The 18,226-nt window shown below is 44.8% G+C and overlaps 1 protein-coding gene across 1 annotated transcript; it reads left to right on the top strand.

Annotated features, from left to right (window-relative positions):
- The first annotated feature begins 984 nt into the window (after positions 1–984).
- On the top strand, positions 985–16,666 carry elac2 (elaC ribonuclease Z 2). Its single transcript, XM_017481890.3, has 24 exons — positions 985–1,486; positions 2,739–2,789; positions 2,917–2,987; positions 3,148–3,212; positions 3,744–3,801; positions 3,914–3,982; positions 4,148–4,273; positions 4,394–4,449; positions 4,535–4,593; positions 4,709–4,781; positions 6,663–6,775; positions 7,435–7,533; positions 8,138–8,276; positions 8,429–8,514; positions 9,508–9,629; positions 10,191–10,287; positions 10,370–10,508; positions 12,635–12,673; positions 12,868–12,977; positions 13,694–13,793; positions 13,953–14,073; positions 14,406–14,484; positions 15,090–15,234; positions 16,120–16,666. The coding sequence occupies exons 1-24, from the start codon at positions 1,203–1,205 to the stop codon at positions 16,345–16,347; spliced, it is 2,529 nt and encodes an 842-aa protein (XP_017337379.1). The 5' UTR covers positions 985–1,202; the 3' UTR covers positions 16,348–16,666.
- The last annotated feature ends 1,560 nt before the right edge of the window (positions 16,667–18,226 follow it).

Here is an 18,226-nt window from a genome sequence, read left to right as displayed (position 1 = left end):
GAATAAGAGCGTGTCCATTCAGGTGTGTGGCCTGCTGCAGGTGTCGGAGCTAGAGGAACGTCATGCAGAACAGTGTTTTTCATTAAATATAGTTAGTGTTGAGTGTAAATGTTAACTGCTGTATTTATGTTCAGTTAGTACATTACATTAGTTACTTTAGACGTACATTATTTTGATTAAATATGATGGATAATGTAATCGATCTGGCAAATAGTACACTCATGAGCCATAAATCCCTATACCTGGGATAATTATACCACTACAGTTTAACACTTTACATATTAATGAATGAACAGCCATATAACATTTACCACACGCCTTATTCACTGTATATAGGCCACATAAACACCATCATCACTCCACTGTGGGTGTGTCCCAAACCACACTGTAAAATAAGTAATGCGCTACACAGAGGACTAAATTATGCTCAGCTGGGAGTTCTTCACTTTCAGTTCCACATTTCACACGTGCACTATAAAGGGTATAAACCAGAAGCTTCTGCACCCTACGCAGTGCACCATGTAGCTGTTATTTGTTTATTTTATTTTATTTGCACTAGAAGGAGCAATAGGATATCTTTCGTACTTTATGTAGTACACTATATTTCAAATAGGGACTCATTAGGGCACATTTCGCACCCTATCTAGTGCAGATAGTTCAGCCCTAATGTAGGTCTAGATATTTCTAATAAAATAACTGAATATGCAGTAATATTTTTGCCGACACCCAGCGGTCAAATCAGGAACTTCACAGTTAATTTTCTTTTATTTTAACTTAAACTAACATAGAAAAAGAAATAAAAAAACATAAATAATAATAATTATTGTTTGTATTATTAATGTAACAAGGTACACGATTTAACACATGCAAAACAGATTCTGTGTCGTCACAGCTAGCAAAAATAAAATCAGTCGGTGTGGTGATGTCCGTCCCATAAACATGTGGGTTGTCCTGCGTGACGTCATCATTAACCGCCGGAAAAGAAACCCAGCTCAGCCTCAGGGTCACGTGTGCAGTGACAGCTTCAGTCCTGAGTAATGCTGTAGAGAGTTCGAGGGACTAGTGAGGATTAAAACTTAATTAAAGCGCGTTTATTTATTTATTTATCTATTTACAAATTTATTTACAAGGTTTATGTAGGGAGTTAATCTGTCCGCCCGCGCGCGCCTCAGTGTGTGTGTGTGTGTGTTTGTTTGTTTATTATGCACGTGGCCTTCCCCCGGTGCAGACAGATTGCATGTCGCCTGCTGAACTTTCCCCGAGTCTCCGCTGCTCTGACCGGCTGTAGATCTGAGGTTGCCATGGCCACGGACGCGGGCAAGAACCGGAAACCGAAGCCACCCAAGGACACGTTGCGGCACGTGCGCTCAAGAGAGAGCCGCAAGCATGCGGACCTGCACGGGCCGTCCACCGTGTACGTGCAGGTGGTAGGCGCGGGGGCGCGCGAGAACGGCGCGTCCCTGTACGTTTTCTCCGAGTACAACCGGTAAGCAGCATCATCATCATCATCATCATCACCAACAACTGTACACACATACAACACACAGGCTCGAGCCCCATCACCCAAGTGGCTGTGTAGGGTGTAGTGCTGAAGTAAACATCACTGGCCACTTTATTAGGAACACCATAATAATATTAACCTCACCACTACAGCATCAGTTCTTCATCGCATGGATTACACATGCGCAGTCCGTATGAAGAGTCTTATTGCGTGCCAAGAACACATTCCCCACACCGTTACACCACCACCACCAGCCTGAACTCAGGACATGACACGTAAGGCAGGTAGCGGCCTGTGCCCACTGTCTTGTTGGACAGGATGTGCTCTTCTGCTGTTGCCTCAAGGTTTCAATGTGTTGAGATGCTTTTCTGCGCACCATAATTGTGAAAAGTGGCTATTTGATTGATCATGTGACCAGTCTGGCCATTCTCCTCTGATCTCTCTCAGTTCTCCATCATCAGCTGCAGCACTGCTGCTTAAGGAATGAGCTACACTTTACTGAAGCCCTAGTGAACATGTACCGTGGATATAAAAAGTTTACACACCCCTAAACGAATACTTAGATGAAGCAGTGTTGGATTTTCTCACAGCATTCAGTCTTTTTGGGTAAGAGTTAGTCAGTTTGGAGTGTCTTCACTTAGCAATATTTGGCCATTCTTCCTTGTAAAGCGTTCTAACTCTGTCAGATTGTTTGGGCGTCTCTTGTACGCAACACTTTTCAGGTCACCACACAGATTTCTGATTGGATTTAGGTCTGGACTCTGGTTGGGAAGTTCAAAAAACCTTGAGCTTATATTGGTGAAGCTGTTCCTTTGTTGATCTGGAGGTTTGGTTCGGGTCGTTGTGCTGAAAGGTGAAATTCCTCTTCTCGGAAGTGTTTGAACAGAAGCCGTAAGGTTTTGTGCCAAAATTGTCCGGTATTTGCAGCTATTCATTATTCCCTCCATCCTGATTAAAGCCCCGGTTCCAGCTGAATTAAAACAGCCCCAGTGTTTGATGCTGCCACCTCCGTACTTCACCATGGCGATGGTGTTCTTCTGGTGATGTGCTGTGCTTTTTGTGTCAAACGTATCTTTTGGTATTGTGGCCAAAAAGTTCAGCTTTGATCTCATCAGACCAGAACACATTATTCCACATGGTTTTGGGAGATTGGATGTATTATTTATTTACTTTTTAGTTTAAAAAAAGCTTCCGTCTTGCCGCCCTACCCCATCGGCCATTTTGTTTTTCTTTTCAGATATCTGTTTAACTGTGGAGAGGGAACACAAAGACTGATGCAGGAACACAAGTGAGTCGAGTGTGTGAATAATAATTATATTACACACTGTAACATGCCTAGTCTGATCTCTCTCCCACACACACACACACACACACACACACATATATATGTAAATGTTTCTGTATTTATGGCTCAGATTGAGAGCTGCTCGCCTGGACAACATCTTCCTGACTCGCATGAGCTGGGACACAGTAGGAGGACTTTCAGGTACACATACACACACACACACACACACACACACACAGTCTCAGAATCACACTGATCCCTTAATCAGGAGCATCCTGTAATTTGCTAGCAGAACAGCTGCATGTTATTTGCATGTTACTGTGTCTGCTGTTTGAGTTGAACTCCATTTCCTCTTTTGCAGGAATGATTCTCACGCTGAAGGACACTGGAGTTCCTGAGTGTGTCATGTCTGGACCTCCACAGCTGGTGTGTACATGTTTCTGTCTCTCATTTCTCCTTTTCATGTTTCATCTGCTGTTAAAAAAAAAAAGAAAAAAAAGAGATGGTGTCTTCAGAAGGATCTCTCACTGTTTTTTTTTTCTAATTAGTTTTCAGTGACTTGACTCGTTTGATTCTGTTCAGTTAAATGATTTGTTTGGGTTTTGTCACCAATTCGTTTTCCCAAATGTGCAGCTTGATCGCTGTCTAAAGCAGAAAACAAATGGGTGGAGTCATGTACATTAGAATAATGTTACTTAAAACGTAATATTTACATTCGCTGAGTCACTGAACAACAGAGGAGCGAGTCTTGTATTAAAGGATTCACTGATTGGTACACTGACTCATTGAAAGACGGAAGATTGAATGTTGGTCATGGCTCAAAGATTCGCTGATTCAGGCCCTGACTCGCTGAATGACAGCTGGGAGAATGGAAAATCCTACTGCAGAAACTAGCACTAGCACAGCAGCAGTGATCAGGCATTTCATTAACATCTGTGAATCTATTTTGTTTCTCAGGAGAAATATCTGAATGCTATCCGAGTGTTCTCCGGACCACTGGACGACATCAGACTGTGTAAGAGCGTTCTGTCCATACTGTCAGATCTGGGACTGAGAGTAAACCCATCTGATTACACAGTTAAGAGATGATCTCTGTCTGTGTGTGTGTTTGTGTTTACTGAGTGCAGCAGTGAGACCGTACACCGAGCACGAGTATAAAGACGACACCATGACCGTCAGCCAAGTGCCCTTATTTGGTTAGTGTTCACTCTGTGCACTGTAGTGTGGAAGTGCTCGTCACTCCTACCTACCCAGTGTCTTTGGCTCTTTCTCTATCTATCTTTCTGTCTCACTGTTAATCTTTCTTTCTCTCTGTGTCTCCCTCTATTTCTCTTTCTCTGTCTGACTTTGTGTGTGTATAGCTGAGTGGAGTTCAGAACGGATGAGGCGTGGCAGCAGTGGGAGTGGCAGTGGGCGTGGTCAGCGGAAGGAACTGTGGCAGACAGAGGAGTGTGAGGAGAGAGGGAGTGATGGCTCAGAAAGTCCTGGTACTGACACCGGCTTTGTTTCAGTACTGTTTATAACCTGTTTATACTCCCTTACTTAATCATGGATCTAGACCTTTTGTTTAAGAGTGTGTGAGTGTGTGTTATGTGATTTAATGTCAGAACGCAGAGAGAGGAGCACCCGGGACCCCTCGCTGGTGGTGGCGTACGTGTGTAAGGTAATAATCATTCATGCCATCACTTCCTGGCTTTACATCGTGACTGTGTACAGCTCTGATTACTTGCTCCTGTGTTCGCTCACAGCTGCACCCGAAAAAAGGCAACTTCCTGGTGCACAAAGCCAAGGAGCTGGGACTTCCTGTGTGAGTGTTTATATGTTTTGTTCTCTCTATCTTTATCCTGTATAGTCTTTACGCTGTGTGTTTATATAAATGTGCCGGTGTAGGTGACTAACACTGTCCCGTGGTTCGCTCGCAGAGGAACGGCGGCCATCGGACCACTCATATCCGCCTTAAAAGACGGGAGAAGCATCACCTACGAGGGCAAGGAGGTAAGATCCTGCACTTACGTCGTAATCGTATTTTTCGTGGAGTAGATGTAAGAAGTTCTGAGGTGTAATGGGTTAACTTTCCGTCTCAAGGTTAGTTTTCACTCTCAAGATTAGCTTTACCTTCCTACGTTAATTCTCTACACTTTAACATTTAATTCGTTTTTAATGCGTTTGGTTGTTGGAAACTACAGTGAGGGGGAAAAAAGTATTTGATCCCCTGCTGATTTTGTACGTTTGCCCACTGACAAAGAAATGATCATTCTATAACTTTAATGGTAGATTTATTTGAACAGTGAGAGACAGAATAACAACAAAAAAATCCAGAAAAACGCATGTCAAAAATGTTATAAATTGATTTGCATTTTAATGAGGGAAATAAGTATTTCACCCCTCTGCAAAACATGACTTAGTACTTGGTTTAAAAACCCTTGTTGGCAATCACAGAGGTCAGACGTTTCTTGTAGTTGGCCACCAGGTTTGCACACATCTCAGGATGGATTTTGTCCCACTCCTCTTTGCAGATCTTCTCCAAGTCATTAAGGTTTCGAGGCTGACGTTTGGCAACTCGAACCTTCAGCTCCCTCCACAGATTTTCTATGGGATTAAGGTCTGGAGACTGGCTAGGCCACTCCAGGACCTTAATGTGCTTCTTCTTGAGCCACTCCTTTGTTGCCTTGGCCGTGTGTTTTGGGTCATTGTCATGCTGGAATACCCATCCACGACCCATTTTCAATGCCCTGGCTGAGGGAAGGAGGTTCTCACCCAAGATTTGACGGTACATGGCCCCGTCCATCGTCCCTTTGATGCGGTGAAGTTGTCCTGTCCCCTTAGCAGAAAAAAACCCCCAAAGCATAATGTTTCCACCTCCATGTTTGACGGTGGGGATGGTGTTCCAGGGGTCATAGGCAGCATTCCTCCTCCTCCAAACACGGCGAGTTGAGTTGATGCCAAAGAGCTCCATTTTGGTCTCATCTGACCTCAACACTTTCACCCAGTTGTCCTCTGAATCATTCAGATGTTCATTGGCAAACTTCAGACGGGCATGTATATGTGCTTTCTTGAGCAGCGGGCCTTGTGCGCGCTGCAGGATTTCAGTCCTTCACGGCGTGGTGTGTTACCAATTGTTTTCTTGGTGACTATGGTCCCAGCTGCCTTGAGATCTTTGACAAGATCCTCCCGTGTAGTTCTGGGCTGATTCCTCACTGTTCTCATGATCAATGCAACTCCACGAGGTGAGATCTTGCATGGAGCCCCAGGCCGAGGGAGATTGACAGTTCTTTTGTGCTTCTTCCATTTGCGAATAATCGCACCAACTGTTGTCCCCTTCTCACCAAGCTGCTTGGCAATGGTCTTGTAGCCTATTCCAGACTTGTGTAGGTCTACAATCTTGTCCCTGACATCCTTGGAGAGCTCTTTGGTCTTGGCCATGGTGGAGAGTTTGGAATCTGATTGATTGATTGCTTCTGTGGACAGGTGTCTTTTATACAGGTAACAAGCTGATATTAGGAGCACTCCCTTTAAGAGTGTGCTCCTAATCTCAGCTCGTTACCTGTATAAAAGACACCTGGGAGCCAGAAATCTTTCTGATTGAGAGGGGGTCAAATACTTATTTCCCTCATTAAAATGCAAATCAATTTATAACATTTTTGACATGCGTTTTTCTGGATTTTCTTGTTGTTATTCTGTCTCTCACTGTTCAAATACAACTACCATTAAAATTATAGACTGATCTTTTCTTTGTCAGTGGGCAAACGTACAAAATCAGCAGGGGATCAAATACTTTTTTCCCTCACTGTACCTAGCTGATGTTAGCTAGTTAGCAATATAGTACACGTAGCTTCGACTCTACCTGCATTTAGTCACGTTTACTGTGTGTTTCAGATCCAGCCAGATGAAGTGTGCACTCCAGCCGATCCGGGCCCTGTGTTCCTGGTCATCGACTGTCCCTCTGAGCAGTTCGTTCAGCCGCTTTGCGCCAATCAGGTTCTCGGAAGGTGACGTCAGCTTCACTTCCTCTTAACCATTAAAATAAAGCCTTAAAAAAAACGTAAACCAAACAACGAATGGTGAGGGAGCTTGTGCTTGATTCACGTCCATCTGTCTGGGAAAACTCTGATACGAGAATCCACGGGTCGTTCCTCAAGGTTCGGTTCTAGGTCCCTTCTTCATTGTGAACATTTTTTGTCCCGTTGATAAATTCACCACTCGTGTTGTTTCATGCTGAGGTGCTGGGCAACGGTGTCAGGATCTTTGTTTATTTCAGCTCCGCCCACAAACATTTCTAACAGCTTTAAAAAAAAATAAACAAACAAACAAGTAGCACAATAAAGAGGATGTAATGAAATTGAATATAAAAGTAAACAGGCCAGGTTTGATTGATTTTTTTCAAAGTTATTCAAGTCACCATAGCAACCATATACATTACCCCCCCAACACACATCTGTATCCTGACAGATGTTAATACATCGAAAGATGTCATCATTTGTCACAAGATGGTATTCGCTGGAATAGAAAAGACGATGCGGTAGCAAAACTGATCGATTTTTGCTCTATATTTTGTGTGTGCGCCACCACTTAGTGCACTGACTGTGTGTGTGTGTGTGTGTGTGTGTGTGTGTGTGTGTGTGTGTGTGTGTGTGTGTGTGTGTGTTAGGTATCAGAGCGGGGGTTCGGAGGGCAGCCCCGCCCTGGTGGTGCACATGACCACGGAGTCCGTGCTGAAGACACCTGAGTACCAGCGCTGGATGGAGAGGTACCGTCTCTTTAAGAGGACACTTACTTATTTTTTTCACTTACTTACTTACTTACACACACACACTCCGTCTCACCCAGTTGTAAACGGTTAAACTTTAACCAGGGGGGCTGCACGTTCGCTTCAGGGTAATTTGTCGCCAACACTGCTCTGCTTTGAGAACTGACGAATGTGTGCACAGTTATTCTTTAATTCTATATTTATTTATTTAATGTTCATATAACCAGATTTCTAGAACAATCTCATCTCTGCTTGGTAAAGAAATGTCTGTTTAAATATGTAATAACATTCATGTTTGGGAATTTCGGTGTCTGGCTATGATTTACATCAAATAATTCAACATAAAATATATTTTTTTGTTGGTAAACAAGTTCTTTGTTAAAATTCTTTTTATTATTATTATTTTAACCTTCATTGGGGTCGGTTGCTGTGGTACTGGGTGGGTTAACCGCCACCTGACACACGCCTGCTCTGAGGATAATTTACTGACATGCTCATAGCTTTAGTAGTCTCTGTCTTGGAGTAAAGATACTTTAATTTGCTTAGTTCAGGTGTGTGTGTGTGTGTGTGTGTGTGTGTGTGTGTGTGTGTGTGTGTGTTTCAGGTTCTCCTGCAGTACGGAGCACCTGATCTTGAACGAGCAGGCCTCCACCATCCACAACATCCGCAGCCACAAGATCCAAACACAGCTGAACCTGATCCACTCGGAGGTCTTCCCTGAGCTGCAGCACTACACCTCCAAGGTGAATACGTTTAGATGGATACGGCAGCATCCGCTCAGGGTCTGGAACATCACTTCCACAGCTGGTGTTACTTACAACGACAGCAAGTGCAGCTGGAGAAGATGTGCTGGTTACTCATTTGTTTACTTGTTTATCTACCTGTTTGTTTGTAGGAGACTCAGGCTGCGCTGCATGTGCCCAACATCAGAGCGGAGTGTCTGCTCAAGTTCCAGCTCAGACCCAAAGCAGAGTGGCAGCGGTGAGAGTCTGTCTCCAATCAAACTGATCTAGAGTCCAGATTCCAGACTTCACATTGCACTGAACTAGGGTTAAATAACTTAACCCAGATTGCGCTAATCTAGGGTTTAACTTCCTGATTGTGCTAATCTAGCGTTTAACTTCCAGATTTCAGATTGCACTAATCTAGAGTAATCTAGACTTTAACTTCCAGTCCACAGTTTATTTTAATCTGGAGTTTTAATTCCATAACCCAGATTATGTTAATCTAAAGAATCCTAGAGTTTGAATTGTGGATTGTGCTAATCTGTAGTTAAAAATCAGACAGACTTTGAGTCCATGTCTTGCACTAAATTTAGAGTATAAATTCCAGACCCCAGATTATACTGATCCTGAGTTATAATAACCTAGGTTCTAGATCTCGTATTCCAGACCGATCCAGAGTTTAAATTCTAGACCCCAGTGTTGCGCTCTTCTGGAAATCTAATTCCGACCCCGGATGTGACTCGTCTAGACTAGGCGAAGTTCACTTCTTCACCTAAAGCTTCACTTTTTAGTAGTTCACCTTCGGTTCATTCCCCTCCGATCTGGAAATCATACACTGCGTTCAGGATTACACTAATCCAGAGTTTACATTCTCTGCTCCACGTTCGACTGTATCAGTAAAACTGCATGCTCCATCTTAATGTGAAATTTCCCTGCGGTAGATTAAACTCCATTTTAGAGAACTCGTGCGCACACAAACAGGCAAATTAATTTAAGTGAAGATTACATTGGATATCAATGCTGTATTATTCTACTTGACTTGCAGGGCTTCAGTGAGTCTGGATTAGGTGTTAAACTCAAGTCCTGTACCCAGGAAGGGATGATTTCCAACAGAAAGACATTATATTAGATACATTTCTCTCTGTCCCAACACATTTGTCTCAAAATAGGGGATGGATTGGCTTCAGTGGATTTTAGCTATTAGGTTTCTGTCAGAACTGCTCAGACGTGTGTGTGTTTGTGTCTGTAGTGATGCCATCCCCACCTGTGACCGAGAGGAATTCGTTAAGGAGGCGGCAGAGGTGCCAAATTTCCTGCAGGAAGTGGAGGAGTGTAAACACTTCCAGACCACCGACTCTGCCGTTCTGTCCGGTGAGGTCATCATCCATCCACACGGAGAGATGGAGAGACAGAGAGAGAGAGAGCGCAAGATTGAGAGAGATGGACAGGAAGACTGATGTTGGCTGTCGTTTCATTTTCTCAGCCGTGGCCTCGGCTGACCCTTGTTCGCTCGTCTCCGCATCTCCGCACTCAGGCTGACTGTGTGGTGTTTCAGTGTGATCATACGCTGCATTGTGTCATCCAGTCTCCGTCCAAAAAGCTGGGAACTGAACACAAACAGCTGCATCGTACTAGCTTGTAGAGTTTACATTCCAGACCTCACATCGTACTAGCTTGTAGAGTTTACATTCCAGACTTCACGTCGTACTAGTGTTTAGAGTTCACATTCCAGACCTCGTGTCATACTAGCATGTGGAGTTTACGTTTCAGACCTCGCATCGTACTAGCGTGGAGTTTATATTCCAGATTTAAGATTTTATCTAGCTAGAGTTGATGCATGTAAGCTTGAACTAGCGTTTAAATTAGTGTTTGTAGATTTAAGATTGGGCTCATCTAGAGTGTGTGTGTGTGTGTTTGTGTGTGTGTGTGTAGGTAAGGTAGAGCGGTACCCCGAGGTGGTATTTTTGGGGACGGGATCAGCTCTGCCCATGAAGATCAGAAATGTCAGCGGCACTCTGGTTAATATCAGGTAGAGAAACACTGTTAAACAGTCTAACACGAATTGTGTGTGTGTTTATTTTCTAATTCTTCAAACTGTATGTGTTTTGTAGCTCCACCCAGTCTCTGCTTTTGGACTGCGGAGAAGGCACCTTTGGACAGTTGTGCCGTCAGTACGGTAACGGTGTGGATGAGATGCTGGTCAAGTTGTCCACAGTGTTTGTGTCTCATATTCACGCTGATCATCACACGGTTAGTGCGGTCTCTCTGTCTGTTTTTCTCTGTGTGTGTGTGTGTGTGTGTGTGTGTGTCTCTCTCTCTCTCTCTCTCTCTCTCTCTCTCTCTCTCTCTCTCTCTCTCTCTCTCTCTGTGTCTCTCTCTCTCTCACACACACACACAAACACACTCAGGCTTGGGTCTTTGGATGGGATCTTCTCAGTGTGTGGGATCTGGTTGTGCTCGGTGTGTGGGATCTGCTCGGTTTGTGGGATCTGGTTGTGCTCGGTGTGTGGGATCTGCTTGATGTGAGGGATCTGGTTGTGCGCAGTGTGTGGGATCTGGTTGGTGATTGGGATCTGGATCTGCTCGGTGTGTGGGATCCGGTTGTACTCGGTGAGTGGGATCTGCTTGATGTGTGGCATCTGGTTGTGCTCAGTGTGGGATCTGCTCGGTGTGTGGGACCTGGTTGTGCTCAGTGTGAGACCTGTTCGGTATGTGGGATCTGGTTGTGGTCGGTGTGTGGGATCTGGTTGTGTTCGGTATGTGGGATCTGGTTGTGGTCGGTGTGTGGGATCTGGTTGTGCTCAGTGAGTGGGATCTGCTCGGTGTGTGGGATCTGCTCTGTGTGTTGGATCAGGTTGTGCTCGGTGTGTGGGATCTGGTTGTACTCGGTGAGTGGGATCTGCTTGATGTGTGGGATCTGGTTGTGCTCAGTGTGTGGGATCTGGTTGTGCTCAGTGTGAGACCTGTTCGGTGTGTGGGATCTGGTTGTGGTCGGTGTGTGGGATCTGGTTGTGGTCAGTGTGTGGGATCTGGTTGTGCTCAGTGAGTGGGATCTGCTTGGTGTGTGGGATCTGCTCTGTGTGCTGGATCAGGTTGTGCTCGGTGTGTGGGATCTGGTTGTACTAGGTGAGTGGGATCTGCTCGATGTGTGGGATCTGGTTGTGCTCAGTGTGGGATCTGCTCAGTGTGTGGGACCTGGTTGTGCTCAGTGTGTGGGATCTGGTTGTGCTCAGTGTGGGATCTGCTCGGTGTGTGGGACCTGGTTGTGCTCAGTGTGTGGGACCTGGTTGTGGTCGGTGTGTGGGATCTGGTTGTGCTCGGTGTGTGGGATCTGGTTGTGCTCAGTGAGTGGGCTCTGCTCAGTGTGTGGGATCTGGTTGTGCTCAGTGAGTGGGATCTGCTCAGTGAGTGGGATCTGCTCTGTGTGTTGGATCAGGTTGTGCTCAGTGTGGGATCTGCTCGGTGTGTGGGATCTGGTTGTGCTCAGTGTGGGATCTGCTCGGTGTGTGGGACCTGGTTGTGCTCGGTGTGTGGGACCTGGTTGTGCTCGGTGTGTGGGACCTGGTTGTGCTCGGTGTGTGGGACCTAGTTGTGCTCAGTGTGTGGGATCTGGTTGTGCTCAGTGAGTGGGATCTGCTCGGTGTGTGGGATCTGCTCTGTGTGTTGGATCAGGTTGTGCCCGGTGTGTGGGATCTGGTTTTACTCGGTGAGTGGGATCTGCTCGATGTGTGGAATCTGGTTGTGCTCTGTGTGTGGGACCTGGTTGTGCTCAGTGTGTGGGATCTGGTTGTGCTCAGTGTGTGGGATCTGGTTGTGCTCAGTGTGGGATCTGGTTGTGCACGGTGTGTGGGACCTGTTCGGTATGTGGGATCTGGTTGTGCTCGGTGTGTGGGATCTGGTTGTGCTCAGTGAGTGGGATCTGCTCTGTGTGTTGGATCAGGTTGTGCTCGGTGTGTGGGATCTACTCGGTGTGTGGGATCAGTGAAGAGCTGAGTGGATCTCTGAACTGGACAGTGTTAATTCAATAATTCAATCAGGAATAGTCAGTAATATTGTGTTCGGCAATGTTATTTAGCTAAGAAGTATTCCTCATTAATATATCCAGACAATTTTGAAAGGTGCTTGTGTTTATGCACTGCTACTCTCCGTGCCTTGTTAGCATCATGTTGGTCACAACGTCTTTGTCTTGCTTTTTGGGTGTAATACTGATGAGCTAACTCTAGCTGGTGTTACTGCTTCTAGTTTTATTTCCTGATTGTTCTCATCAGTACTCAGTAGTGTGTATATATACGTGTGTGTGTGTGTGTGTGTGTGTGTGTTTGTCTGTATATGTGTATATAAAAAAATTTAAACTTGCGCATTTTTTGTTTTTTTAGGGATTAATTAACCTGCTGTTGCAAAGAGAGCGAGCTCTGGTAAGTGCACTTATTAGTCCATAACAAATCTTCACTAGATATTTCCATTTATTAACACCTCCCTCATGGCTCAGTATCACTACACTCACTGCTACACACCTGTTTACTCTGTTTTAAAAACAAATTTTCATGTAGACAGACTCTCGTTCATGTAGACATCTGGTGTAAAAGATCTTCTCTCTGTCTCTCTGCAGAGGATCATGGGTAAAGCCTTTACTCCTGTGTATCTGGTAGCTCCTGCTCAGATCATGACATGGCTCAATCAGTACCACGATCACTGCCAGGAGATCCTCAGCCATGTCAAGTAAGGGCTCTGTCCTAAACCACACTGCATACACTATACCCACTGTGTTCTGCCTCAAGCCACACCTCGTTCTTCAGTGATGGCACACAGAGGCTGCCCCTCTAGGCCACACTTTCCAAAGTTAGTAGGTGTGACTGTTGCATAAAGCTTGAAGTGATCTGCATGCCGTTGGCAAGTATATGAAGGTTTGATTATGCGTCAGACACCAGACATGTCTGGAATGATTATTGGATTGACCAGGAGTTAGTTGGTCAGGGTTCTCGAATGATCACAGTGGATCAGGGTTCTAGAGATAGTTGGTCAAGGCTCTAGGATTAACACAGCTGGTCAGGGTTCTACAGTTATCAAAGTTGTTCTGGTCTCTAGAAATAGTGCAGTTGCTCAGGGCTCTGGAGTTAACGCAATTGATCGTTGCCTTGGAGTTAGTTAGTCAGAGCTCTAAGCTGGTCAGGGCTCTAGAGTCCCTGTGGTTGGTCAGGGCTCTAGAGTCCCTGTGGTTGGTCAGGGCTCTAGAGTCCCTGTGGTTGGTCAGGGCTCTAGAGTCCCTGTGGTTGGTCAGGGCTCTAGAGTTCATTGATCAAGGTTATCATGAGTTAGCACAGTTGGACAGAGCTCAAGAGGTAATGCATTTGATAAGGGCTCTGGAGTTATTCAGATGGTCAGGCTCTAGAGTTAATACAGTGTGTGTGTGTGTGTGTGTTTGTGTATGTATTCAGCTTCATCCCTGCGAAGTGTCTATGTGAGGGAGCTGAAGTGCCCAAGTTCAAGACCAAATCCTTTATTCAGGCTCTGTTGAAGAGGAATGACCTCGCTAAGGTAGGACTAATACTCCATCATAATAAAGTGTATTAGTCATGTGTGGAAGGGGTTAAAGCTCTCTCTCTCTCTCTCTCTCTCTCTGTGTGTGTGTGTGTGTGTGTGTGTGTGTGTGTGTGTGTGTGTGTGTGTGTGTGTGTGTGTGTGTGTGTGAGACAGTTTCAGACATGTTTGGTGCGACACTGTAAAAATGCGTATGCCTGCAGTTTGACCCATCAGTCTGGCTGGCAGCTTGTCTTCTCTGGAGACACCATGCCATGTGACGCACTCACACAGATGGGTGAGACACACACACACACACACTCTTACTCTGGTTTAATCAATGAAGCTGGAATACAGAGTCTTTAAGGCTGTGGTGTGTTTGTGAGGTTTCTCTCTCTCTCTCTCACACACGCACACTCTCTCTCTCTCTCTCTCTCTCTCTCTCTCTCTCTCTCTCTCTCTCTCTCTCTCTCTCATACACACACACACACACACACAGAGTTATTGATCTGCCCAAACTCCACTAACAACCCCAGAGAGACACGTACACTCCATCACTACCTCTGCATTACAGAGCCAGCAGTGACTCATTAGTCTGAAATTGTGTGTGTGTGTGTGTGTGTTTTGCAGGAAGGAATGCGACATTGCTAATCCATGAGGCAACACTGGAGGATGGCATGGAAGAGGAGGCCATGGAGAAAAGACACAGGTATACACACACACACACACACTCATTTCACATACTACACTTGCATACACACATTGTACAAACACATTCACACACACAATATGCAACTGCAAATTCATATGAACACCTGCACACACTGTCTGTATGTTTAATATTGTAAAGGTTTAATATTGAGGTTTAACATTGTAAACAAAATGCACTGCAGGTTCACCATATCTTATAAATATATAAATAATTAATGACCTTTTTATAAATTCTCCCAAACATTTGATTGAAAGAACAAATTGAAGTGAGAACTGAAAACTGACTGAAACACAGTGAGCTCCACTGCAGAACTCGAGCTCCAGAATGCCAGATCTCCTCTGGTGCTATCAGACATCTATCTGGCAGGTTCTTCCTGAAAGAACGAGATCACGTGACCAGCGGGCGCTCTGTATTTCAACTCTATGGGTTGTTCAGATTGGGACCCCTGGTGTTCAATCAGTGGAACTGCATTACTTTAATAATGAATAGAATGTGAATCTCACAAGGCCACAATGTATCGTTCCACCTCTACCTGTCTTCCATGACGTGTGTGTGTGTGTGTGTGTGTGTGTGTGTGTGTGTGTGTCTCGTCCCTCCTGCAGTACGACGTCTCAGGCCATCGGTATTGGGATGAGTATGAACGCTGAGTTTATCATGTTGAACCACTTCAGTCAGAGATACGCCAAGATCCCTCTGTTCAGCTCCGACTTTAATCAGCGTGTGGGCGTCGCCTTCGACCACATGAGAGTGAGGAGAAAAAAAATTCTCACCTTGTTACCCCCTTCACCTTCATTACCCCTTCATTTCGTACACCCTTGATTCATTCATTCCTTCACCTGGTACCTCCATTACCTTCTACCTCTTACCTCATAACCCCCTCACTTCATAATCTCTCTGCCTTGTACCCTCCTCCTCTTTTATCCTCTCGCCTCATCCCTTCTTACCTTTTACCCCTTACCTTGTAATCTCTTGCCTCATCTCCTTACTTTATCCCCGTAACTTGTACCCCCTTATCTTATCTCGTAAAGGGATACACTTATCTCGTATCCCTTTACCTCATACCCCTCACTTCATACCCCCCTTGTTCTTAACCTCCTCGCCACATCCCTCCTTAATTCATAACTACCCTCACCATGTCTCTCCTTAACTTATACAATCTTACCTCGCTCCCCTCTTTCCTCATTACCCCCTTACCTCATACTTCTTCACCAGGTACCCCATTGCCTCGTGCCCCCTTGATTCTTACCCTTTTTTCCCCATAAACTCATTATTTCCGTTGCCTCATTTCTTCTCATCTCATAACGCTTTGCTTCATAAACCTTTCCTCATGCCTCCTTACATCAGTACCCCCTCGCCTCATACTTTCTTGCCTCATATTCCTTTTACTTCATACCCCCCTTGCCTTATTAACCACTTGTACTTCATTCGCCCCATACTCCCCTTATTTTACACATTTCCTCGCTTGTATCTTCTTACCTTACATCACTTCCTACCTCACACCCCCTGTCCTTATTAATCCCCCCATCCCCCACTCACCTCATTACACCCCCCCCAAAATTTCATACACCTGTGTTTTTAGTAGTATCCTTATGAAGTATGTCAGTATGTTAATTTATTTCAACTTCATTCCAGATCCGGTTCGGAGATTTCCGGATTCTCCCGCGCCTGCTGGCTCCTCTGAAGGCTCTGTTTGCTGAGGAGATTGAGGAAATGGAGGAGAGGAGAGAACGGAGAGAGCTTAGGGCGGGAAAGAGTGTAGGGGCGGAGTCTAATGGCCAGACTGGACAAGGGGGAGGGGCTAAGCGAGAGAAAGAGGAGCCTGACCAGGATATGTCCTCCAAACGGTTGAAAGCCAGCTGAACTAGCATCAAGGAAAAGCACTGAGGAAGATTCAGCCAATGGGAAAGCAGAACACTGAGGATTCAGCCAATACGAGCTGGATTAGTGACAATTCAGGCGATAGATGCGAGGACCGTGATAAATAAGATAAACAAGCTGCGCATATCCTGTATTTTGAGCGGTGGTTATGATGGACTGATCTGTATTACGTTTAGTTTCCTGATTTTATTTTCTGTACCTTTGTGCATTGTGTTATTTATGTATATACAACAGACTAAAAGCTGTTTTTTTTGTTGTTGTTTTAAAAAAAATAAAATAAACAGATCTGGGTTGAAGAACATCACAGCGTCATGTTATGACTTATTCTAGAGCCAGACGCACTCTAAACATGAAAACTCTCCTTCAGTTTTAATAAATGGAATAAACGTGTTATACTTGTCCATCCAGTCTCCTTTAAACGTTGTAGCGGCTAGACTCTGGTCTGATGAGCTGCCTTCAGCAAAATCATTCATGTAAATGCATGTAATTGGCTGCAACAGAGGAGCAGCGACGGAAGGTCTGGTCCCCGGTTCGAAAGCTACGGTCCGGCTCATGTTCAGCTGGGGCTGCTGAACTACGGCCTTTTCTCATGTTCTGATCAGTATTTTTCACACGTTTTCCCGGGTCCGTGAGCTGATTGAACCTGCCTGATAGGTCTGTTGTTCCACTCATTAAACCTGTGCTCAGCTGAGTGTCTTCTTGTTGTCGCCGACCCCCAGGGGGCGCTGTGTGTCCAGCAACATGGAGCTTTATTATGGTGATGTGACGAAGGACCTCATTCTCTAGGAGTGATTTTATCATTAAAAATAAAAATTCCAGATTCGTGAGATTCAGTGTATCTGTTTTCTCTTCCTGTTAATAATGAAACTCCTTAAATCTATGTGACACATACACAATATGAAAATCTACTCAGTGTTAGTATTTTTTTTGTGGTTTTCCTGTGGAATTGCACTGAATCTGATTAAAAGGTTAATTTTACAGTATAAATGTTTAATGGGGTGTGTCAAGGGAACTGGTTATTATTGAGTTTTATTAAAAATGTACAACGGTCTATGAAGTTGCTTATTATTACAGTACATTGACGACCACCATGATGAAGTTACCCTCAGAAGTGCTTATTAGCTTGTTTACAGTCTGACACCTTTTAATGAGGCTGAATCCCAGGGTTTCCTGTTCACTCTCTTTCTACCCTATACCCCTATACACCCTACTAAGTGCCCTTGTGTTTAGTGTAGAACGTGAGATTCAGCCACAGGAAAGGTGTAAAACTGTGTGTGTGCACGCACGATTTTGTCGTATTTTAGTGTCATCTGGTTACAGTATGTGCGTGGAATTGTTTTTAAGTATTGTTACCCTTTGCCATGTTTTGGTGTGCACACTTCCATTAAAGGAAAACTCGCTGTCTTATACTCAGTAGTTCAGTAGTTACTGAGCTGCACTGCTGTGTGTCTGTGTGTGTGTGTGTGTGTGTGTGTGTGTTTGCATAAAACTGATTACTCCACTTTGCTGAGTTGTGAAGCAGTTGCGTGTGACCACAGAGAGAATTTGTGTTCGGTCTGTTGCTACAGAACATATCTCTCTCTCTCTCTCTCTCTCTCTCTCTCTCTCTCTGTGTCTGTCTTTCTCTCTGTCTCTCTCTCTCTGTCTCTCTCTCTGTGTCTCTCTCTCTGTCTGTCTCTCTGTGGCACTTTCTCTCTCTCTCTCTCTCTCTGATGTGTACAGTAGTTTGTATTGAATGTGGGTTGGTGCAAATTCACTTGTGCACTAACCCACACTGCAGGTGTTTAACGGGGACTCTGAGAGTGTGTGTGTGTGTGTGTGTGTGTTTTACAGTAGTTATTACTGAATGTGGGTTAGGTCC

Source organism: Ictalurus punctatus, chromosome 12, assembly GCF_001660625.3.
Source record: "Ictalurus punctatus breed USDA103 chromosome 12, Coco_2.0, whole genome shotgun sequence".
Lineage (NCBI taxonomy): Eukaryota > Metazoa > Chordata > Actinopteri > Siluriformes > Ictaluridae > Ictalurus > Ictalurus punctatus.
Note: the sequence above shows the minus strand (reverse complement) of the source record. Positions and strands in the feature narration are given on the sequence as shown.